At 45.7% G+C, this 24,821-nt stretch overlaps 2 protein-coding genes across 4 annotated transcripts in view; both read left to right on the forward strand.

The window, feature by feature from the left end:
• The first annotated feature begins 230 nt into the window (after positions 1-230).
• LOC102253375 (sodium-dependent serotonin transporter) lies at positions 231-15,847 on the forward strand. Its single transcript, XM_005885425.2, has 13 exons — positions 231-646; positions 2,765-2,899; positions 3,318-3,537; positions 4,305-4,443; positions 5,004-5,138; positions 5,490-5,593; positions 6,866-6,993; positions 7,245-7,357; positions 8,034-8,165; positions 9,211-9,310; positions 10,772-10,872; positions 12,780-12,947; positions 15,704-15,847. The coding sequence occupies exons 1-13, from the start codon at positions 307-309 to the stop codon at positions 15,776-15,778; spliced, it is 1,890 nt and encodes a 629-aa protein (XP_005885487.1). The 5' UTR covers positions 231-306; the 3' UTR covers positions 15,779-15,847.
• A 6,264-nt stretch (positions 15,848-22,111) lies between these two features.
• BLNK (B-cell linker) overlaps positions 22,112-24,821 on the forward strand; it is a 72,801-nt gene continuing 70,091 nt past the window's right edge. For 2 of the 3 annotated variants that reach the window (XM_005885426.2, XM_005885427.2), the window contains exon 1: positions 22,113-22,368. In XM_005885426.2, the coding sequence (XP_005885488.1) occupies positions 22,322-22,368 (47 nt within the window). In that variant the 5' untranslated portion in view covers positions 22,113-22,321. Of the gene's footprint in view, positions 22,369-24,821 lie in introns of all 3 variants that reach the window. The other variant, XM_005885428.2, reaches the window with a different exon arrangement.

Below are 24,821 nucleotides of genomic sequence, written 5' to 3' on the forward strand. Positions count from 1 at the left end.
TGATATCTTGTATAGGTTGAAGAATGTAGTTGATTTTATTGACTCTCGTAGCAAATAGGATGTCTCACATTTAACAGATGCACTTGCAATCCCATTAACCAGTGTAGTTTAAGATGTATGATGAGTTAATACCAAAGCCAAGTAAAATGCTTAATTCTATTCTCCTTTCTCTGTGTGCCTTTCCAGCAGAGCTCTCAATCCCATTGACATAGATCGTGCACCCAGAATTCCCCCACAGATCGTGCACCAAGAATTCAGTTCAGGTTCTTGGCAAATGGGCATCAGCATCATCCATTAGCCAACAGGATGGAGATCACATCTTTAAATTCCCGGAAGCAGCCATCACTGTGCAAGGATGGAGAAGACTGTCAAGAAAATGGAATTCTACAGAAGGGTGTCCCCACCCCTGGGGATAAGAAGGAGTCCGGCCAGATCTCTAATGGGTACTCAGTGGTTCTGAGCCCCAGTGCAGATGACACTCAGCACTCCATCCCAGCTGCCACCACTGCCCTAGTGGCTGAGGTTCACCAAGAGGAACGGGAGACCTGGGGCAAGAAGATGGATTTCCTCCTGTCGGTCATTGGCTACGCTGTGGACCTGGGCAACGTCTGGCGCTTTCCCTACATCTGTTACCAGAATGGAGGGGGTCAGTATCATGGGCCATGAGCAATCTTTTCTGTCTTGCTTAACCAATATGGGTCTGGGAACATGATTGCTTAGACATAGAAACTTATCTAAAAGATAAATCTCCAGACTAAGTCTGCATGTCTCAGGCTCTCTGAGCTGTGAAGCTGGGTGAAATCTTCCAAACCTGACCTCAACAGATCTTCAGCATCATCCCCCAACATTAGTGCTCCCTTCTCCTCCCTGCATTATCCAAGCTCCACTTCCACCCAGCGAGATGTGGGGGTCACCAGCTGCACTGTGCTGAGCTCCTTCACTCCTGCTGGCAGATTCTGCTCAGAGGAGTCCAGAGAGGGGAGATCTGTGGCAGGAACAAATGGGTGGTAGCTCTAGGGTGCAGACCCTCCTGGGCCTTTGGACCTGTGTGAGACCAGAGAAGGGTGTCAGCTTAGGTCCAGAGTCATAAGTCACAACCTGGGCATGATCCAGAGCTGAACCCAGACAAGCATGACATTCATACCAAGCCCAAGCCATGCATGGATGTATCTCGTGTCTCCAACAAAAGGGTTAGGTTTTTGAGGCCAGTGACTATTTTTTGTTCCTCCTTCTACCCCTAACACCTTCAGAGCAGTGAACTTGTAGATTATGAAAAATAGTAGGCATGGGGAAAAAATAGTAGGCATGGGGAAAAAATAGTTAGTAGGCATGGATATGGGAGCCCCAAAGAGGGGAGTGAGTAGGTATGGGACTGACATTGGACTTGCTATCAGAATAGGAAAAGGACGAGAGATGGGAGTCAAATCAGTTGATATTTATTTTGACAGGAGCTCTGGCAACAGATTTGGGAGGGCAGCTAAAATGAGGTTGCGGCAGGGGGGACGTAGAAGGGGGGTAACTCATTTGTGTCCATTGCTTAACACAGAACTGCCTGTCTTTGCTGCTTTTAAGGGCCATGGTCCATGCAGCTGCAAAAGCAGTTCCTGTTGAGGGGAGGGGAGCCCAGCACGCCCTGCCTGGGAGGAGCAGAACCTTATCTCCAGCTCGGGAGGACTCACCTTTAGCCTGAGTGTTACTTAAGGTGCTGGGTCACCAGTGCTACACTCATTCCCTACGGTGCAGTCAGGCGAGCAAAAACCCTTTGGACAAATGCCACCAAGAGAACACAACGTGGTTCTTATTCTCAATCCAGATTTCCCCAGATTGTAAGTTAGGTGGGGCCTTTCTGAAAGACACTGACTTCAGGCTTCTAGGTTCAAAGCACTTAATGGGAGGGTAAGTTGTCAGGGAAAATCACAGCTCATCCATCCTTTGGGCTAAAACTCAGGCTGCAGGCGAGCGAGCAGCCTTAACTTGGCATTTCCACATTCTGCCTCGGCCATGAGAGACCAGCATCGCCAGACATGCAGCAGCTCCGCCCTTTCTCAGTCTGTGACAAACTACCCTGTCCGGCCACATCTGCCAAAGTGGCTCAGGAGGGAGTGTTCTGGCTCAGTGGAATTAGAGAAAATAGTTCGCTATCGATAATCAATAGTGAACAAAGTTCTAATTCAGTGACTCGTAGATTATTGCAGCTGTTTGTCACGGAGATCTGATCCAAGGTTCCCAAACGCCGATCCATGGACTGGTTGCATCAGAAATCCTAGGGAGCTTAAATATTTTTTGTGAGACCCATACCTGGAGCTCCTGCTCAGGAAGTCTGGGTAGATGTACGTTTTTAAGCCCACCAGTGAGTATGATGGCTGGCTGGGCTTGGGAACCTCAGCTCTCCTCAACCCAGTCATTTGATAGGGGAGCCAATACTCACAGAGGAGATGTGGCCCCGGGACCTCCAGGCAGTTAGAAGTGGAACTAACTGGTCCCAGTGCCTGTTCTGTTGACTCCCAAGCCCAGCTTTCTTTCCGTTTGCTCTCTGCCTCCGCCAAAACCTCACTTGCGCTGTGCGGCTATGTCTGCTGCTACTGGCAAAGCACCAAGACCAGCGGAGCACAGTGTGGGGGTCACTCAGCATAAGGGCCATGGTCCATGATGCTGGGCATCAGGTGGCTCTGGGGTTCCCAGTGTGGACCCTGGCGTGTGGATCAGTTGGGCCTTCCTGGGACAGATGAGGGCAGGGAGTAAAACTGTCTTTCATCTTCCTCAGGGGCGTTCCTTATCCCCTACACCATCATGGCCATTTTTGGGGGGATCCCACTCTTCTACATGGAGCTTGCGCTGGGCCAGTACCACCGAAACGGGTGCATTTCAGTATGGAGGAAAATCTGCCCGATTTTCAAAGGTAACCAAAGGCTTGAGTGGGTGGGTTTTCCAAGAAGTGGTGATTTCCATCATTGGGCGGGAGCTGGGGACCTTCTGGAGTCAGGCCTTCGGTAACCCTGGGAGATAACTTGAGCACAATAATTAAGTTTTGACTGCTCAGGTGGTAGGAGACTATTAAAGGGAAACAGAATAAGTGACCATCCAAAGTAAACTGAATAGAAAAACTTAAAAGCATTAAGAGCATACACACACAATTTCTGAAGCATGTGACCTTGCAAATCCATGTAAGTCATTTTACCACATCGCCGCTTTTCCACCGCCTCCCGGAGTGGCAGCCCCCGCTCCCGCTCCCCCACTGCAGTGCCCTCCAATGCCCTGTTCCGTCTTTCACTGTTGGGCTGCCTTTTACACTTGGCCTCCCTCACCCTCTGTCCCAGGGATTGGTTACACCACCTGCATCATTGCCCTTTACACCGCCTTCTACTACAACACCATCATGGCCTGGGCACTCTACTACCTCATCTCCTCCTTCACCGCCCAGCTGCCCTGGACCAACTGCAAGAACTCCTGGAACACTGCCAACTGCACCAACTACTTCTCGGAGGACAACATCACCTGGACACTCCACTCCACGTCCCCTGCGGAGGAATTTTACACGTAAGTGCCTATAAGTGAGGGGGTGGTTTGTTGAGGGCGGGCCACACCCCTGGGGTTTGGCCCAGGCTGGATCTGGAGTTGGGGGACTCTACCTTGAGTGCTCCGTAACCTGGCTGTCTGTACCATCTGGTCCTTTCCGATGTGCCATGCCAGGCAGCTCTGACATGCCCAGGATGATCCCTACTGTCTCATTCCAAAATTCCTCCCCGGCTCCAACCTCCCTTCTTCCTGGGCCCCCTCCCAGCCGGTGTCAGGGAAGCCAAGCCTCTGGCCACTTCAATAGTCTGAACATAGTCACATAGTGTCTAGTCTCATGTGTTCACTTCCTAAGTGGGATCTACCCTTTGGAAGAAGATACCTGGAGTAGGGAATATTCTTTTATGCTGGCTTTTGGCAATGGCAGCCCAAAGAGAGTGCTCATTTGGGGTGGGGAAGGGGCCTTCTACCCACACATACAAATCCTCATGGCCCTGAAGCCAGTCATGCTGGTCACATCTCCTGGTTGGTCAGGCCCGAGCCAGGCAAGGAGAGACCTGAAGACTGCCTTGGGGCTGAGCGTGCTCCCCGGGGTTGGTTGGCTGAATGTGTTGGTCTCTCCTTCAGGATGGGCAGAGCCCATCCCAGCTCTTGCTGAGGCTTAGTGACCACCTGGTGCTCGCAGTGCCGTGTCCATTCCTTCTCTTGGCACCTCCTGCAGGTGTCACCAGCTGTGCGCTCAGGTCACTGTTCGAACCATCTCCTGGGCCTTTCTGTCTCTTTCACTCCAGGCGCCACATCCTGCAGATCCACCGGTCTACGGGACTCCAGGACCTGGGCAGCATCAGCTGGCAGCTTGTCCTCTGCATCATGCTGATCTTCGCTGTTATCTACTTTAGCATCTGGAAAGGCGTCAAAACATCTGGCAAGGTGAGGAGACGGACTGCTGATCCAGACCTGCCAAGCAGCCCAGAGGCTCTCAAATTCAGAACTCGGTAGCCCAGACAGCCATAGACAGAGGGACATTTCCTTCCACACCAGACATATCCCATGATGCTCAATCTCTCTTCACCAAATCTGTTAGGAAGTTCTAGAAATGGGCCAATCCCAAGAACGATTACATGATTTCTAAAAAATTTCTTTAACCCCCTGTTAGTGTCATCATTAATAATAGGGGCAATAACTTATTGAAACCCCTCGTGGACCATGTCCAGTGCTTTATACACATGGGCTATTGATCGTTTCCTGCTACATACTTCACCCACTTACAGGGGGGGGAGTGCGTTTGGAGGTAGTAAGTACCAGCAAGCGGTGGATCAGATCCCTGGCTGATTCCAAACGCTGTGATCTTTCTGCCACACCACCCTGCCTCCTAAAATTACAGGAAAAAAAGGAAAAGAAAGAAAGGGAGACCTCCTTTCTTAGGGGTTTTCAAGAATAAATGATACCAAACAGCCATGTGGGGATAACCCGTGTCTCCTTCCTCACAGGTGGTGTGGGTGACAGCCACCTTCCCTTACATCGTCCTTGTGGTCCTGCTGGTGAGGGGGGCCACCCTCCCTGGAGCCTGGAGGGGTGTTCTCTTCTACTTGAAACCGAACTGGCAGAAACTCCTGGAGACAGAGGTAAGACGATGAGGAAAACAGTGTGCACCTATCTGTCATTTTACTAAGTGAAGCTAGTCCTCCAAAGAGGATAGTAGCAACAAGTAAAATTTGGGTTCAATGGCAAGTTTGCAATGATGCTTTCAATCAGAAATACAAGCATGAAAAGTACAGTCAAGGGCCCTGGATTGGTTTATGCCTACGCGATAAGAAGAGAAATCGCATTTGTTTGCATCTGAGATGTGGCCATCCCTGGAACGAGCCTTGAGAGCTGCTTCTTTGTGTCTGCACACAGCCACGAGGGTGCTGGCCCTGCTGGCACCCCGTGTTGGCCCAGGTCTCAGCCCTTACCTTACCTCTGCTGTGTTCCAGGTGTGGGTAGCTGCTGCCTCTCAGATCTTCTTCTCTCTTGGTCCTGGCTTTGGGGTCCTACTGGCTTTTGCTAGCTACAACAAGTTCAACAACAACTGTTATCAGTGAGTATCACAGGCCCTCCAAGCAAAGCTGAAAAGTGGGATGAATATCAGTCAGCCGGTTGGGAGGAACCGATGGCCTCCATCCTGGCTGAGCTCAGGCCCTGTTGGCACGCTGACCCTCAGAGGTGCCACAGGTCCCTGACCAATTCACCCATGGCCAGAGCCTCATCCGGGCCACTCAGGGGTTGAGAGAGGCCCCAGGCCACTTCTACTTTGTGAGAGTCTCTGTATACTAAAAACATTAATTCAGAAATTCTAAAGCAGGTTTACAAAAATTATAACAGACACTAAATGTTTATATTTGACTTATTATATTTAACAACATAATTATAATGTGATAATTTGTTTATGTATATAGGATGTACCCCCCCCCAAAATGTATACATACTTTGAATAATTATTAATTCCAATAGGTTAAATCTGAAAAGAAAAAAAAACATTAATTGAGCTATTAACAATGTATGTGTATACATTTTTTGGGACATCCTATATATAGACACAAAAGAATGATTGAACTATGTTGACCAACACAAAATGCCATAATTTTTGTGGCAAATCTTATTTCAGAAATGTTGACAAAGCAGAGAGCATTGCACCAATTATGATTTAAATATCACTCATCATCTTTAGAGTGGGCTTTGTTTTAATGTTCTATCACAGATGGCAAGGTGCAGCAATCAAATTATGCTATTCATAAGATAATTACAGAACTTGTTTTGTGTGTGTGTGTGTGTGTGTGTGTGTGTGTGTGTGTGTTTTTAAATGAATTTACATACAACCCAAGAGATATGGCCTTGCGTTAGGACACCAGCCAGAAGTCCGATGATGAGCTCTTCTGTTAAATGTGTCAGGATATCACCGTGGCAGTCTTGTAACCTCATTTGCACATAGTGTCAAAAGTCTAAATCTGAGGACTTAACAAATGTGAGGCCAAGGTCCCCTTCTGGCTCCCACTCCAGCCCAGGCCCCACTTCAGAGCAGCCGTGTTTGAAACCGAGGGGTGGACGCTGTGCTGGTTCGCAACAGGACTGTATTTGAAACCCACCCCTAAGCTGCGGTCCTCCCTGCCATGTGTGCCGACCATGGCAGCTTGTGCTTCGAGGCTGATCCCAGCAGCCTGGGAGGCCAGGCGCTGGGAGTGGGGGAGGGAACACCAGCACAGGCTTGAAGTCCCTGTGAGCGCAGCCAGCTCACCCTTGCCACAGCTGGAGGCAGATGCTCCTCAGACTCCTGACTTGGAAATGCCTCAGCCCCTTGGGTTTTCTGCTCCAGAGACGCCCTGGTGACCAGTGCGGTGAACTGCATGACCAGCTTGCTCTCGGGGTTTGTCATTTTCACGGTGCTTGGATATATGGCTGAGATGAGGAAGGAAGATGTGTCCGAGGTGGCCAAGGATGCGGGTAGGACCTTTGTTCTGTTTAGGTCCCTCACTCCCAATGAATTGCTTTGCTGCTCGTTGGATCTTTTCAGTATCTAACTTTTGAGTGATTTCTAAATGTTTCTTTTAAAATTTTCAAAGATTTTAGAGAAATTTAATGCCTCGTAGAGCTCAACCCTTTCCGGGCCATGGTGGGAATGGGGCGGCTCCCTTGTGCCCAGTACTGGGGCCTTGACTACACTGTGGGCTTCTCCTCCCTCCCCTCTGTCTCAGGCCCCACTCTCCTCTTCATCGCATACGCAGAAGCCATCGCCAACATGCCGGCATCCACTTTCTTTGCCATCATCTTCTTCTTGATGTTAATCACACTGGGCTTGGATAGCACAGTGAGTGAATGGGGAGGGAAATCTGGCTCTGGGGAGGCAGAACAGGAGGGGGGAGAGGAGGGGAGGAGGAAGGGGAGGGGAAGGAGGAAGTTGTACCCATTCCCTTCCATCCTGGCCTGCTCCCCCGCCCCCCGCCCCAGGGGCTCCCCCAGCCCATTGTTCAATCCTCATCAACTGCGCTTATCATCCGCCAGTATCCTAGAGAGTCATTAATGGGGTGACTGTGTGTATGTACACAAGCACAGGCCAAGGGCTCAGCATATGTAAACTGTTATTACTGTCCACTGTCCCTTGACCAGATGGCAGCAGCTTGACCAGATGGCCAAGGCAAGGTCCCTCTGTGTCTCAGTGCCCTGCCACCCAACATTCAGCTTGATGCTCTGCACTTGGCTTTGAGCTGGCTTTTCTGGTGCAACTAAAGGCTCCCCAAGAGACCTCACATAAAAAGTCCTGTCCATATGCTATATTTTCTTTCCCTCATGTCCTTTGCGATGGGTTCTAAATGACAGTGTAGACAGAAAAATATACTTCCAGGGAGGGCTGACGAATAGGGGGAAGTGGTCATGACCAGCTTGGCCGGTCACTCGCAGTCTTAATCTCTCCTTCCTGTTTGCTGTCCAGAAGGTAACAGATTTGTCCCAAAGCCTCCCTGTGACCATCTGTGTGTGTCTCTCAGTTTGCAGGCTTGGAGGCGGTGGTCACCGGTGTGCTGGATGAGTTTCCCCACATCTGGGCCAAGCGCCGGGAGTTGTTTGTGCTTGGTGTGGTCATTACCTGCTTCTTTGGGTCCCTGGCCACCCTGACCTTTGTGAGTACCACAACCCTCAGCTTTGAGTCAGCCTCCCCAGAGGCAACAGAACACTACATGAAGCCGTTCCTTTCCTTCCATCCCACATGGTGCCCTGGCTTTGGGGCTAAAAGCAGGGCTTATAAAAGGTTGTGACTGCTTATAAAAAGCTTGCCATCAAGGATAAAAAGAAAAGATGGTTCTGGTGGCGCCTGTTTGTAGAATCTGTGCTAGTTATCTGGAGGCTCTTCACATTTTACAGAAAATCCAATTAGATTTCAGGGTTGGCAGGATATCTTGAGAAAAACTAAGATTTGCTTTTCCGGTTTATTTCCAGTCCTTAGAGCTGTTTTCATGGCAATAATGCCCTCATGTCTTCATATGTGGAACATCTGGAGGCTGGTGTCCCATGTTTGTAATGTCACCTTGTCTCCTCCAGAGAATTCATAATGGTGAAGAAGAGAGACCCTCTCCAGGGTTTGTTTGTTTGTTTGTTGCTAGATGAAGCAAATACTGTACAATGGGCATTAGATAGTACCCACAGGCACCCGGGCTTGTGTCCTGACTCATGGCAGATTTTGCAGATATGCATCTTCAAGCCATGACTCCAAAGTCTGTGGAGCTTCGGTGGATGGTGACATCCTGAGCAGGACCCAAGGGGTTTGTGAGTTAGGACAGAAGGCAGAAGTGTGGCCAAGGTGCTCAGTGGGTCTGGTATTGTGGACTCTCCCAGATTCAGTCTTTAGGGGCCAGGATTCTCCAAAGTCGAGTACATAGTAGGTGTTTGGTAAATTGAAGAAAGTTGATCAAGGCCCTTTTGAGTTAGTCCCTCAGAACTTAGTGGGGAGAGGAGACAAGAAGAGAGTGCTCCCTAGGGAAGAAGAGGTGTCTGAGGGGGCAAAATCTGGCCCAGCCCGAGAAGGCCAATCCGAGAGATACTTACATTAGGTCCAAGGTGGGCATTTTCCAGAATTATCCTTAGTTAAGAAGCTTCTTTTGGCCCCTATGGGAAAGCAGAGGCAATGCCTCAGAGGGCCCCTAACCAGGGTCCCGATCTCCTTTCCAGGGCGGGGCCTACGTGGTGAAGCTGCTGGAGGAGTACGCCACGGGGCCCGCGGTGCTCACCGTGGCCCTGTTAGAAGCCATTGCTGTGTTTTGGTTCTACGGTAAGATGCTTCCTTCCACCAACCACTGTCCTTTCTACATCAGCCCGGAGCCTCCAGAATAGAGAAGGGCTGATTTCACTAAAGGGCAGGGCAGTGTGCAAGATGCCACCTCCCTGTAAGATAAGCTCTGCTGAGCACCTTCTTCCAAAACAGGTCACCATCTCCTCAGCACTCTCTACAGCAGGTTGCTCATACCCTTGGGAGGACATTTTTTCTTTCTGAGTTTAAATGTCTACCCAGTGGAGACAGGCTAAAGCGGTTTCCTAATAGTTCACCCACAGTGGATGCTTAAGATCCTGGCTGGCTCTAAGAGCTGGACACAACTCGAGGAACTAGCGCACAGCGAATGCACTTGCAGAGTGGACTGTTGTACAGAGTGGCCCTCAATTTAAATTTCGCAAGTACGAGCTCCCTCCAAGCCCTGAGGCAGAGTTTAGGAGCTTAGTTTCTAGGGAAGAGGCAAGAATGTTCCTGTTTGGATTATCTGCCCTAAAAAAAAAACTAAACAAAAAAAACACACACAACTCTCCTGGTCCTGGGATGGAATCTGATAAAAATGAAACCAACAGGAACAGAGATAGTGAGCTGACACAGGTCCATTGGCAGGAGTCCCAAGAGCCTCTGGGTGGGGTGGGGAGGGCGCTGGCAATTGAAGTGAATAAAGACAGCAGGTTCAGAGATGCCTGTCTTTATCTTCAAAATCAAGGAGTGATTACTTCATTCTGAAATGTATTCATTTTCTTAGTTTCTATGATAGTAAATCAGCATTAGCCTGTTCGTCATTCTGCCTAATATGAGGAAGGGGTCCCCATATTTTGAGTTGCATGTGAGTTCAGTTTTTTAAAAAGAAGTCCTCCCCATCTCCTCAGCAGTTCAGACAACAAAGTGTGTGCATCACTGTAGACCTGCCCGAGCTATTGCTGGGTGCTCTCAGGGAAGTAAACACAGAGCTACTCCCCTTCCCCTTCTCAATTTCTCACCAGTCAGAGTCTCACTTCTACTTCCATGCAGCTTCCTTTATAGAGGAACCTTGATTGTGACCTGGCACGTGAATGGACCATAGCGTGGTTAAAATTTTCTCTTGGAAGTTTCCACTACATGGTTAACATGGTCCAAGTCAGTCTCTGTTGAGCAGGCTCATCATTCCTAGGCAAAATTTAACTTTCTTTTGTACAGTAACAATAAAATAAAATATATGCTGAGATCTTAGAAAGGCAGTGTGGGCACCAAGAGGGGGCTTTCGGTTTCTCCCCGAATGTCCAGCTACTCTCCCACTCTGTGTTGCTTGCTATGAAATGAAGTTCTGTGTCAAGTCCCCCTGTCCCACTTTCAGACCAGATTGGTGCCCTGAGCCCCTCCCATGAGACATTTCAGAGCTGCTTCTTCTCTGAGAATCAAGGGATCAGACAGTCCATGTCCTCTTCCTGTCGATCAATCTCTCTCTCTTTCGGATGACTGTAGGCATCACTCAGTTCTGCAGCGATGTGAAGGCAATGCTGGGCTTCAGCCCTGGGTGGTTTTGGAGGATCTGCTGGGTGGCCATCAGCCCTCTGTTTCTCCTGGTGAGTTGTCATTTTCCTCCTCCTTCTGGCCCTGGAGAAAGGCCCATGTAAACACATAAAAAATAAATTTTATCGAAGTGTAACATATAGACAGAAAAGGGTACAAATCCTAAGTGTACATCTCAATGAAATTTTATAAATTGAGCACACTTTTTAAAAAAATATATTTTATTGATTTTTTACAGAGAGGAAGGGAGAGAGATAGAGAGAAACATCGATCAGCTGCCTCCTGCACATCTCCTACCGGGGATGTGCCCACAACCCAGGTACATGCCCTTGACTGGAATCGAACCTGGGACCTTTCAGTCCGCAGGCTGACACTCTATCCACTGAGCCAAACCGGTTTCGGCTGAGCACACTTTTGTAGCCAAGACCATACCAAGAAACAGAAACAGGGCCAACACTTCAGAAGCCCCTCCTGTGTCCCCTCCCACTCGCTGTGACTCCCATGGTTAGCCGCTCTTCTGACACAGAGTCATCTGGGCCTCTGTCACCTTATTGCTTCACTCCCCTGTTCAGCAATGATGATAAATAACATTTATTGAACATTAAGGACCAGGCCTTAGTGCAAAACTTATAAACCCATTGATCTTTTAATCCTCACAATAATTCCATGAAGTAGTATAGTTCTAATACCCTGTTGTACATTGAAGGAAAATGAGGCTTAGAGACATTAAGTAAAGGATCCAAAGTTACATGACAAGTAAAACCTGTTCAAGGCCAGGGAAGAGTTTATCCTGAGGTCCTGGGAAGGGTTCTGGTAATATTGTGTCCATTTTTAAAAATACATATGTTTCAGAGAGGAAGGGAGAGAGACATAGAAACATCAATGAGGAGAATCATGGATTAGCTGCTTCCTGCACGCCCCCTACTGGGGATCGAGCCCGAAACCCAGGCACGTGCCCTGACAGGGAATCAAACCGTGACCTCCTGGTTCATAGGTTGATGCTCAACCACTAAGCCATACCGGCCGGGCAACCACACAAATAATTTACATTATTGTCTTCTTTATGACTATAAAATAATTAAATTAAATCTAGAGCAATAATGATGTTAGCATAGTGGATACTAGGTAAAAACTGATATTTATGCCATTGGTTTCCCTAAAAACCAAACTGAAATAAGAAAACTCAGAGCCTGAATGTTGGAAGCATGACATGGAGTTTTTCTTGGTCAAAATTTTCACAGAATTTTCAAGTAAAGAGTGTATTAAGCTGCGTTTTCCCTCCATTACTCCTTTCATTATGAGGGCCGATGGCAGGCAGTCATTCATTGTCGAGACGCCTCAAGGCACAGCCAGCCTTGTTGAAATCCCAGGCTTAAGGCAGAAAGCAGAGAGTCACAGACAGGGGAGAGGAGGAACACAGACCCGGGAGTCCAAGTCCTCTTCGGGTCTTAAGAACCTTATTATCAGCCCTGGACATAGGTACCTTCCATCTGACCAAAAGCAATCACGGCCGAGGAGTGCAGGAGGAAATGAAAGCAAAGCAAAGAGGAATAGGAAGCCCGAAGCCTGGCAGGGGCCGTGGAGGGGCTGCCCAGCTTATTGCTCCACCGTCTGATTAGAGGAGCCCAGACACTTCTGACGGATGCCAGTCTCTTCCCCTTTGCCCTGAATGGGGAGCTGTAATTCCCTTAAATAACATTCTGAGGCCTTGGCATCCTCACGGTGGAGGTTGAGGTGGAGGGGTAGAGGGGAATCAAGATAAGCACCTGGCTGTTTTATTTTCACAGAAAATTAGGCACAGAAATCAGTGGATTTTTTATATGAGAGTTCAATCTAAGATATATCATATTAGGGGAATTTCCCGAAAGTATCTTAGCTTTACACTTGGTGTTCGTAGTACCGGAACTGTCTCTGGCTGCACAGATGTTATTTTTAATGTTTCTTGGAATTTCTGTTTTAGTTTGTCATTTGCAGTTTTTTGATGAGCCCGCCACAGCTACGACTTTTCCAGTATACTTATCCTCACTGGAGTATCATCCTGGGTTACTGCATCGGAACCTCGTCTTTCATCTGCATCCCCATATATATGACTTACCGGCTGATCATCACTCCAGGGACACTGATGGAGGTGTGTGCGTGCGCGCGCGTGTGCGTGTGCGTGCGTGAGCATGTGTGTGTGTTCAGACTGGTAACTGAGGAGAAAAGGGTTCGCATGTTATGCTCTATTCACAGGAGGTAAGTCCCCCACATACACCATGCAGACCTCTGATGGCTGCCACTGTCAGGCATTCCCCATAAGCCTCAAATACAACAGCAAAGGAGCGAGCTGGAAACTCAAGAGCACCATAGTGCGCAGCATGGGGTGTGAGTAGCGCCTTAAACTTACTGGATAACTACTTTGCCTCCTGCTTGCCATTGGCGTGGACATCAAATTTGTGGTGTCTGGGGCAATACACACATTTTGATTTAAGTGGTGATCATGGTGGGAAATGTCCATGGTCATTTTTTCTAACAACAATGTAACAAGGGCTATTTTGAAAACCATCACTAAATAAGGATGTTGCAATAACATCATAGTTTTAGCTTAAGCCACTAGAGTTAAAAAAAAAAGCTGCCATTATAGCAAGGTTTGTTTCTTTAATTAATAATGGGCTGTAAAATTTTTAATAACAGAACATGACAATTTGTATAAGATTGTGTCTTTTTCCAGGGCATCTTCATGTAGATTATCCCATTTTGTCATCAAAATACCTTGTGAGGTGGGTGGGCAGGTATTATTAGGAGACAAAGGTACGGAGGCTGAGAATAATGCTGCTCAAAATTTCCTTATTTCAGTGACTTGTCCAAGGACACACAGTACAGGGAGGCTCAGAATCCAGGCCTTCTGATTCCTGGGCCAAGGCCCTTTCACTCTAGGTGCAGTTTCTCTTGTGTCCTCAGTTTGCCTTTAAGAGTTTGCTAAGTGTAGACATTGGTGCTAGAGGTTAGGGAAAGATGAGTTGCCATTTTTCATCCTGTGTTGCTAAAGTTAGTAGTCTAGGTCACCTACAAGTCTGAGGGTGGATGCTTTCGCAGGGGATAGCTCAAAGGGGAAGAGTGGTACTTGTGGAAAGCGAGGAGGGATGGTACTCTATAATGAACTGAGAACTGAGATGGGATGGTCCGTGGGCTCTTAGAGACCAATACACTCATCTTCCTAAAACATTTTAAAAGAAACATGAAGCAAGAGAACATGAGGCAATTAAACATCAGCTCTTCTTGAGAACTGAGTTCATTTATTCTTACAAACAGGAAACTGAATTCTAGGTGAACAGAACTCTGCAAGGAATTACTAAATTCCTGCATCCAAACCCGTCCTATCACCACCTCATTCCTCCCAAAGGGCCTTGGGCTCTGGTGTTGCTTGAAATACATACTCAGACCTACCTAGAGTCACTACATTTATATCTTCAGGTTGTCCTTTATGGCAGTCATGACGGTCCACTGGTTCTATTGACTCAAACCCAGACGCCAAGGTCAGGGGTGGGAACTCAGGTTAATAAATGTCAGTATCCTTTGGTCACAGACTGCACCTCGAATATTGTCATCTTTCTTGCAAATCCCTCCCATTGGTCATAAGGAAATGCCACCCAAAGGTATATAATTAACAGAGCTCAGATCCATTAATAATGAAGGTGAGGCTGATTGTAGGGCTATTAGTAATAGATCAAGGCAAATTGCCATAGGTCACCAGAGAGGGAATGGTGGGTTATCAGTAAGTATCATGATACAGCCAGCCAAAGAGGGCTGGGAGGGACAAGACCTAATCAGCTATAGCAAGTTATGCACCTTCTCTGAGCCTGAGTATCTTCATCTTTAAAATGTGCTCATTGGACTGGATTAACATTTGCCAAATGTTAGTGTCTTTTAAGGAGCAGTAGTTCCATGGGATATCAATAGGCCTTATGCTTGGGGAAAAGATTTAGTTTCAAAAGTTTTGGCAAATGCTGGATTAAGGCAAGCGAAATAGGTTTCTTTATTGTGGGACTTCGCAAAAGCCTTACCATGCTGCTTGTTTGGTCTCTGAGAGGGATAAAGCGTGCCATGTTTTTTGCCAAGAACACCAAGGGACTATAATTCATCATGAATACCATACTCAATGGTCTGTAACATTTTATCTATGAGGGAGGGAGGCTTCATATGAAATTTTGATATGGGTTAAAAAAAATGACTAAGAGAAAGGTAAATTGTTTAACTCATTTGGGCCCTAGCCATACACAAGGTTGGAGTTTGTGGAGTGAGCCACCAACTTGCTCACCTATAATTTGGAGGGTATCCCATGCACCTGCAGCCTGCAAGTCTCAAGGTTGGAAAATCAGCTTGATTGGGTCATTGACAGAAGCCCCTCCCTGGTGACTTACACACTGATACTGGTTCCTCACAAGTAAGCGTCCAACAGCGACCCATTGCTTAGATTTCCACCTGGCAGAAGGCCAGGATCCAGCACTCACTCTTTTCCCCAAGCCCCATGTGGCCACAGGAAACCTCCTCCTTCCAGGAAAAAAAAAAAAAAAAAAAAGATGCATTTTCCCAGGTTGTCGAAGGCATGTTATAAGCCTGCAGAGGATCTATTGAAAGCTTATCATTTTCTCCCATTAGTGATATAATGACTTTCAAAATTAGCTTACAGATGCTTACAGTTCCTGAATATTCAATTTTAATTCCTACTTGAGAATGAATAAATTGGAAATTCCTTTCTTAAGGAAAGTCAAAGAGACTATTCCAATTTATTATTAAATGCCGTTAAATGCCATTCAAACTGTTTTAATATTAATGTTGAAAAATTTTTTTTCAGGACTGTTAAGTTACAAGAATGTTTGTAATATCATATTTTCTTCCCAACAGCGTATTATTAAAAGTATCACTCCAGAAAAACCAAGAGAAACTCCCTGTGGGGACATCCACTTGAATGCCGCATAAGACGCTTCAGTGAGAGGAAAGTAGCTTCCCAGCAACCTCTGCCCCCAGTTCTGACAAGTCCCACCTCATCTTCTCCCTCTAAGTGAATGAGTTTCCAGCTAAGCCTGACAATGGAAGGGCCTTCTTCATAGAGACTCAGCCCCAAAAGACTGTGGTGCCCAGAGTCTTACGGCCTCCAGCCACTTGTTGCTGTGAAGTCTCCTGGACAGATTACCATGTTAGACCCTGTGATGCAGCTGAACTGGACTATCTTGGATGCATGAGGGTGTGTATGGAGGTGATGAGAACCACCATATACCAGTTAGGGTTAGGTCTAGAATCAAGTCTGTGAATGTCTCCTGTATCATTTGCTGTTATGATCATTAGTATTGTGGGGGGATAGTAAGAGGCTAGGGAAATTCCTTGACAAGTGGAATAAGGGAAACTGAGACAATTAAGCAAGGCCAAACAATTTGAGCCATTTACAGCCAGCTAATGAATCACAAGGTTTTATCTTCCCTAACCAAGGACACTTAGGAGCAAACTGTTTACACATTCCAGACTGTCCCAGGACAGACCAGCCTCAGTCCCTCTTCGACGACGTTCTTTAACAATAAAAGCAACCAGAAAATAACCCTGACCCCTCTATAGGAACATTTTGACAAATCAACATATTCAAGGACACACGTGGAAAGCTAATGAATATTCTGTTAAGACCTTCCCCTGAGACTTCCCAAGGAGTCCCACCTGCCAAAGATAAAAAGCCTCAAGACAAAGGACCTACTGCGCACTCTCGCTAGTGCACAGCCATCCTTTATCTCTGCTGTCTTTCTCCTAAACTCTAAGGGTCCCCGCAAGACTTGCAACCAGGAGGGCAACGGGCAATGGCAGCTCATCCCAGGCTAATCCCCTGAACCTGTCTCCAAGGCCCCCTTTTCTCTGACTTTACAGTGAGCTAACGGCAGCCCCACCTTGGCTCACCTATTTTATTGCGACTTCTATTTCTCAGTGAGCCAAAGCAGTCCTGCCTAGGCTCTCTTCTGTTGCTTCTTCTACCAAAGCCCTTCCTTTGCTGCACTGTCCCAGCTTTAATAAACATATTCTCAAAATCACCTGGACTCATATTGTGAAATCTTTCCTGCACGGAGTCAAGAACCCACATACTACTGGCTGGCCCAAAGCAGACCCACTCCACGCCTAGACCCTGTCTGGTAACAGTATCAGACACTTGTTTTCTTCTAAAGTTGTCACTGTTCATGGATGCATAGACCAAGTAGGAGAAAACAGGAATGCTGTCTTGCTAGCCATATATTTTCTGAAGAGCACAGAATTCTATAGCTGGATCCACTAGAGCCCTGTAATCCATGTGTTGCTGGGGAGTCAGGACAGGAATATATAAGGAACTAAACTGAAAAATAATTTGTACATGTGAGCATGTATGTCTGTATGTACTGTGTTCCAGGATATCCTTACTTATCTTTATTCCAATATTTTGTGCCCATTACAAACTATATGAATTTCCTCTAAGTTTTCTTACATTAACAAGTTCCACCTACTCAACTGTGGATGTATGTTATTTGAAGAGTGTAATTGCTACAACATGCTCTGCCTCCTTTTCCTTTCCCGGTGACACTACTTGAGCTCACACACCTTTTTTTATGGGCCAGACTTTAGCATTTGCTGAACTTTATTGCCATCTTTATCAAAATCTTAAAGGGAATAAAGCCTAATCAATGATAAAACAACTCAATTATCTAGCTCCATATCACTTCAGTCCTATATGTAAATCAAATTTAATTCTAATTGCCTATGGAAAGAATATCCATATAGCAGAGGCTTGGTTTTATCCATTTATAGTTCTTCTTCCTTATCTGGGAACAAGGCCTGGAAATAAGAATGGGATAGATCTGACTACAGAAAAGTAATAGGAGGTTGAGTAGTGATCCAGGTGAGGGCCAAGGCTGGAGTGAGAGCAGGGCAAAGGTGGCAATCTTACATAGGAGAATCTTGTTGGCAGATTGGCTCAGAGGACAAAAGAGAAGGAAGGAGGTGAAGATGACATATAGGCCAGGAATTTTCTATCCTGATTATAGGCTATTGTAATGTTCTTGCCGACCAGCGACTTAGACTGATACAATGAGGAAAGGCTGTTTTCTTCTAAGTTATTCTCCTAATATACAGAGGCTATACTCCAGGCTAATTTGATGTAAAGAATACTGAGTTTACTGAATTGATAAAATAGGGAACTGATCTGTGTCACAGAAAGTGAAAGCTTAAGATCTAAAGAGCCTTTTCCCATTGTTTAAGTCACAGAACTGTTCTCTTCTTCCTTCTTTCTCCCTTCCTGCCCCCCAAATTCCCACAAAGGAGAACAGACAGACTGCTGCCAGCATCTGCCACACTTCCTTTTCTCTCTCTGCCTTTCCATGGCCTCTTCTGTTACTTTTCCCCACTGGCTTAGCCAGGCTCCCTTCTCCTTCTGGGCCCCTAACTGGCACTGGCCAGTTAACCAAGCTGGGTCTGACAACAGCCAGCTCCTGCTACTTTGGCTCACATGCATCAGAAAGCTACCAGGGCCACTGTACCTCAGGACACACACATGCCCATCCCCACCCCACCCCAAGTAGGGCCAGCACAAGAGAGGAAAGAGGGTGAATGATGGTTTGGGGGTTAAGGCTCCTGGCTCAGGAGTCAGGAAGATGAATGGCCTCTAGTAAGTTATGTCACCTTTCTGAGGTTCAGGCTTCAGATCATAATATGGGGAATGATAATAGCACCCCCTCATAGAGTTGTTGTGAGGCTGACTATCATGGGAGTAGGTTATGGTTAGAACCACACTGCATAATACCAATGCTACACCCTGTCTACTTTCTTTGGCAGTTTGCTAAACCAGACCTGGCAAGGGAAAAGCCATCAGCAGGTGGATGGCAGGACAGAGGGTAAACAATAGCTGATCTCTCAATTCCAGTGAGGACTCAGATTACTTCCACAGCTCTGTGTTAGGCCACACACCTAGCCCCGCTTTGGGAAGCAATCTAGTATTGACAATCAGAGCTTTCTCTTCTGGAAATGGAGAGTGCTTCCACTGGTGGAATCCAATTTATGTGCACACGGACCAGTGTCCAGATGCCAAGAAGGAGCCTGAGCTCTCCTTGAATCCCCTTTCCTATACTTGATGAGAAACTGAGGTCAGGGAGACTAAGTGATTCCTCAGGGTCATGGTTAAGTTGGTGCTTTAATGCCACCACAGGGCCCTCTACTGAGTCACGATCTCTTGTGCAATGATAAAGCCCTCTGATTGGCAGCTTAGACTATGGAAACAGGCTTGAATCCCAGCTCTTCCACTGATGAGTAGCATAACTTTGGGCTCTATAAATCAGTTTCTTCACCTGTAAAATGAATGTCATCATAATACACAAACATGAAAGCATTCAATAAGCATGTTGTTGTTTGTTATCATTAATAGATGCAAGGAAAAGAGCCCCAGAGAAATCAGGGCTGGTCTTAATCCCAAGCTTCAGTATTATCTGTCTTCTTGTTCTCAAGACATCATCTCACAGAGCTAGCTGAGACTTAGGCAGTCTGTCCTGGCTTTGGACCATAATTCTAGTCCAGATCTTCTTTCATTTGTTTTTGTTAAATATTTTATAGCTACATTGGTACCTATGTACCCACCACTCAAGAAATAGGACACTGGCATTGCCATTGAAGCCCTGTGTGCCCCTTCACTCCAATCCCACTCCTTGGTAACCATTCTCCTGAATTTTACATTTATTGTTCCCTGCCTTGGTTTGACTATATCTGTACATGTCATAAATTATATGAGTTAATTTTACATGTCTTTAACCTTAATATAACTGTAATCATGCTATATGATCTTTTTAACTTGTCTTTATTGCTTAAATTATTTTTGTTATTTATCCATACTAATGCAATTGTACTTCACTCATTTTTCACTGTGTAATAGTACTCCATTGCATGAATATGCCACAACTAATCTATTCATTCTCTTGTTGATAGGAAATTGGGTTATTTTATTTTCTATTAGAAATGGTGCTTCAATGACAATTCTTGTGCATGACCTTGATGTACATGGAATACTCTTCGTGCTCAGTTACGTCGATGGCCCACGCTGTGTCATAGGTAAGTATGTCATTACACCTGCTTACATTTTTATCAGCAGTGTATAGGACTTCTCAGTTTCCTATAAGATTGGGATTATCCATTTTTCATCTGTTAATCTGGTGATTAATCAATTTCTATGCTCACTGTGCCATGTAGATAGAGACATGGCACAGTGAGCATATATATGTTGTTCTGGCATGATATGTTGTTCTTCATGTGCTGTGGAAACCATGTTTTATGATCTCATTCCTTTTATAAGTGTTGGCTAAGACTCAGTGTCCTCGGTTTCCATGCTTGCACTGACCTCCGTGGGAAACCAGCTACACCTGCTGAATGGTTGGGGCAGCCTGGAACATTGTGGCTGTCACGCTACACACTGCATGGGGCAAAGTGTCCAGTCTGAAAAAGTAGACTCTCATTCTTATCCTGTCAGACTAAATACAGTAAAAAGAAGAAAGACAAGTGGCTGTAAAAAGAAAAAGCAGAAGTGTAACTCCTGCCCCCAGTCTTTTTCTCTGGGGAAAATAAGAAGTTGCCAGCCCAGGTGCTGAGCAGAGTTTTGGTTGAGAGAAAAACCAAGTGGCCGATGGGTGTACTTTACCATTATTTAGAAGGAACAAGCTGATTATCATCATTTCATTCAGTGAAGCTTGGTTTTCCTGATCCTTGATGACATTACATGTGTCTTCATCATCCTAGACTACTGGTTTCAGTTAGGAACTCTGGGAAGAGGGTGGGAGGAGGTTTGGAGCTCCTTCAGGACACACTGCAAGAATATTGAGCTGTTTGTTTGGGGAAAATAAATGATTGCAGGTGACAAGTGCTCTCATGTTTCTTATGAAGATTGTCTGCCCTCTTGCTGGACTGGCCAATTTGGTGGCTTGGCCAAGCAGAAGGGCCCTACCCTTCAATAGCTCTGAGGACTCAGCTCCTAAACATCTGGTCGAACTAGAAATTCAGATGTAGTACATGAATGTGAATAATGAAGATGTACCTGGAGAAACACAGAACCTCTGTACAAGGGTGAGGCACAGGAGGGAAGAAATCCATCTACTGCTTCCACCTCTGCCATTGCTACTGCTCTAGAACCCCTACCCCTGCCTCCCTCCTCCTCCTCCTCCTCTTCCTCTTGTCTTCTCTCCTTTGTCTCTTCCTCCTCTATCTTGGGTCTGTAACAGGAGGATTACCTGGGAGCCCTCTACTTTGTCCTTTCTGTGTGTTCTTTAGACTGGGGAGAGGACTGGTCACCTGGATCATGGTGGAAAATGTGTTCCTACTCACAAAGGTGAGCAGGGCATTCCTGCTCACTACAGGAGAGTGTGTCTAGGTATGAAAGGAATGGTCCCTCTCATTTCCTTCTTCCCTGGCCCTAAACTGCCTTCTGCTCTCTACATGACAAACAAATCAGAGGTTTTCAGAATAGGGCAAAGGAGTAGGCGAGTCTTCCAGAGGGAAGTGGGCCTCTCTGGTGGGTCAGCCCCACACACAGAGGTATGCTTCCCTCCTCCCTGCTCTACACCCCACCCGCTATGCTTGGGATGCCCTTACTGCTCCCAGGTCTGCACTCCACTGGGTCTGGTGAGCAGGTGATAGCGAGCAGTGGATGAGGGCAGAAGGGGACAAAGGCAGCGAGGAGAGTGGCACCCTGTTTCTAGGGAACTTCCAAATGGCCTGTCAGAATTGCATTGTTGGGAGATTGTTGGATTTGTTCTCAGCTGACATTTGGGTACATCCTGGTTTTGTTTGCAAGCATCTGGCTATCGGCATAACTCCTGACTCCACCAACCTGATAAGGAGGACATATATCTTATGATGGAGTTTATTTTAAATACTTTAAAAAATATTTGGAAGGTGGAAGGAACAAGCAGAACAATATAAAAATGCCATTTTCATATAATTTCCATCTTTAAGTGGAAAAGTTTACCCATGACTTTATGCAAATGAGCATAAATTTCCAAAGAAACCTTCAGATGGAATGAATTATTCTGCTTTTTCTTGAGCCCAGGAAGCTGCTGGGGACAGCGTGACACCTGCTGGAAATAGGACTAAATGTGTTTGAGACAACAGGAAGTAGTGACCAGCAGAGCTTGCCCTGACCTGGTTACAAATCTGGTTATAAAAGAAAGCAGCTGGAAAGAAATTTGCATGTCCAATAGGTTTCACTATTAAAGTTTACACAACGTGGAGTAGTCAGCCAAGCTGGCTGGCTCCCCAGATCACATGATTATGTAGAAACATGAAACTTAGCTATGTGTTCGAGCAAGTTTTACTTCTCCCTGGTGCAAGGGTGCTTGCCAGCAGTCTGAACTCTCAGAAATCAGACTCAAGTGACTGGGGCCCTTGAGATCAAAGGTTTATCATGCTACTCCCTAGGAGGGCCAGGGACTGCTGACGTTACCACTGGACGGTTACTTGTGGCTCTTATCATCACCAAAAAGAATGGACAAGCTTAATAAAATAACTGTCCCTGCCAGTCAAAAGTTGAGGTAAGATTCTCCCCAATCAATACTTTTTTTTCTTCTTCTCCTTCTTCTGCTTTTTCCCAATGCTCTTACTGCATCTTAGAAAAACTGAAATCCTAGAATACTTTCTAGTTCTAAGGCAGTAGGTGGCAACTGCTATAGGGAAGTGGGCAGGATTTTTTAAGAAGTGTGTAGGAATAAGTGGGTTTGTTCTAGCTGGCTGTTGCCAATAATAAAGTGTAAAGCTCTGGAGAGAAAATAAAAAGAAATGTCAAAAGTTTAGATTCTACAAAAGATCAGCTTTCAGAGTCTGAATACAGCAAGCTTTTGCTAAGGAAAAGTCTACTTTGGTCCTCAACAATTTCATTGTAGATTGCTATGTAATGTTAAGGGTTGTTGTAATCATTTTATTAATTTACTTTGTGGGTATATATCACAAGTGTTTTGGGGAGATTGGGTCTCGTTTTCTCATGTCTTTATGTCAGTGTAACAATTATCTATAAAAATCCACTTAGAACAAATAAATCAGAAATGACCCAGGGGTAAGAATCAAGAAACTTCTTTGATCTATGGAAAAGGTAACTTCCCAAATTTTGAGTTTGAAAGTTTCTTTTTGTCTCATTGTAAGGGCACCATGGTTTTTGGAGACTGGAACTTTTAAAATGTTCAATGACTGTTTTATATTCCAACTACCATTTGAACTTCAATTTTTCACAGGTGTGACTTGTGTAGCAAGTAAGTTATTACAAATATCAAGGAACTAAAACTTTTGAGACCAAATTTAAGAGAAATTAGCCTGGCATTGGCAAAAGGACAGCCCTTCATAGTTAGAATATGGGCCGTATGCCTGGTAGGTGCGTGGTAAATGCAGTTGGAGGTGAACTTGATGTGAAATCTGTAGGCGGTATCGCTAAGTCAGCCATTTTGAGGGCATGCTGTTGGGTGTCTGTGGCTGATCTGCAGGGACAAGAAGGCACTCTGTCAAGCCCTTGATCTCAAGTTTCTACACCCTCATGGGAGGGGGGCAAGGAAAACAATGGAAGTAGCAATATAAGAAAGGAATTAGAGTAGCTGGAGAAGGTTTCAGGGAGAAGGTGCTTGCTTCAAGAGCTAGGCTTTGAAAATATCTTCTATTCGGTTGATTGCCTTTTTGTTTTGTTGGTGGTTTCTTTTGCTGAGCAGAAAAGCTTTTTAGTTAGATATACAGATCATGTAGCAAAGACTTGTACACTTGAGACCTACATAATCTCATCAACCAATGTCACCCCAATAAATTTAATTTTAGAAAGAAGAGCTAGGCTTTGAGAGGTAGGTAAGATAACCATAGAAGGAAAGCATTATGTCCTGGGAGGGAGGAAATACAGAAGCTGACACGTGGAGCTGGACTTCAGAAGGGTCCATGGTGAGATAGTGAGAGTTTTCTGCCCAGCACAGACAACAGAATAGAGCTTGCAGGACCAGAAGTTCCCGATAAGGTTGGATGCATGGGGTGGGGCCAGATTACAAAGGACAGTGAGGACAAGGTTAGAGAATGGGTTACGCTGTTAGAGTGTCACGCCAGCAAACTTATAGGAAGCTGGCAGGATGGACTGGAGGGGGAGGGAAACTGGAGGCAGGGAGACTCAGTAGATGGGGGCAGTTAAGTAACCCAAGTATATAGTGTTGCAGGCCTGGATCTGGGCACAGCAGTGAAGAGGGAAAGGGAAGAAGAGGTAGGGAAGACATGCCAAAGAAACTAACAAGGAATGGACATTAGGGCTTCTCTCCAATGAGCAGGAGGGTTTTTATAGGTCATTCTTAGAGATATTCCACAACCTGGAGCTATACTAAGTCTTAGAACCTCTTTCAGGAAATACGAATGGGAATTTAAAGAAAAGCAATAGAACCTAAATCACTTGACGGTCCCTCCCTCTGGGACAAAGTCCAGCTTGATCATAGAGTGGTCATAGGTAATATACACCCATAGATTATGGGGTAGAAAAACAAAATTATATTGTGGATAATCATACACTACACTCCTCGACTTAGGCAGAAATAACTTTTTTTTCCCACTTGGTTACTCAGTTGTCTTTACAGAATTGGCCCGTTTTGGTAAAATGTGCACTGTCAACGTGGAACTTTTGAAAGAAATGAAATTGTAAGCACAATGGACTTAAAGCACCATCTTACCTCTTTTTCTGTAATTACATGGGAGAGTGAGAAATAGGTAAATGAAATACTTGATCCCTGTGGTTTAAATCCTCTGTCCCAACTGGTTAACATCAATTCAAAAGGTTGCCTAACTGTGTAATTATTTGGCACCAGATGACAATATAAGTGGAGAGTTGTGTATATACACTCTTAGGATTATCAAAGTTTATACGAGACTTTGCTTAAATTCTTAGCCACAAACATAGAAAGATAGTGAGTATCTATCAAGAGTGGCTAAAAGGGATGACCCTGATCTAGGGGATATAGTCCAAGGGCTGAAAAAAAAC

Source organism: Myotis brandtii, unplaced genomic scaffold (genome assembly GCF_000412655.1).
Source record: "Myotis brandtii unplaced genomic scaffold, ASM41265v1 scaffold902, whole genome shotgun sequence".
Taxonomy (NCBI): Eukaryota; Metazoa; Chordata; class Mammalia; order Chiroptera; family Vespertilionidae; genus Myotis; species Myotis brandtii.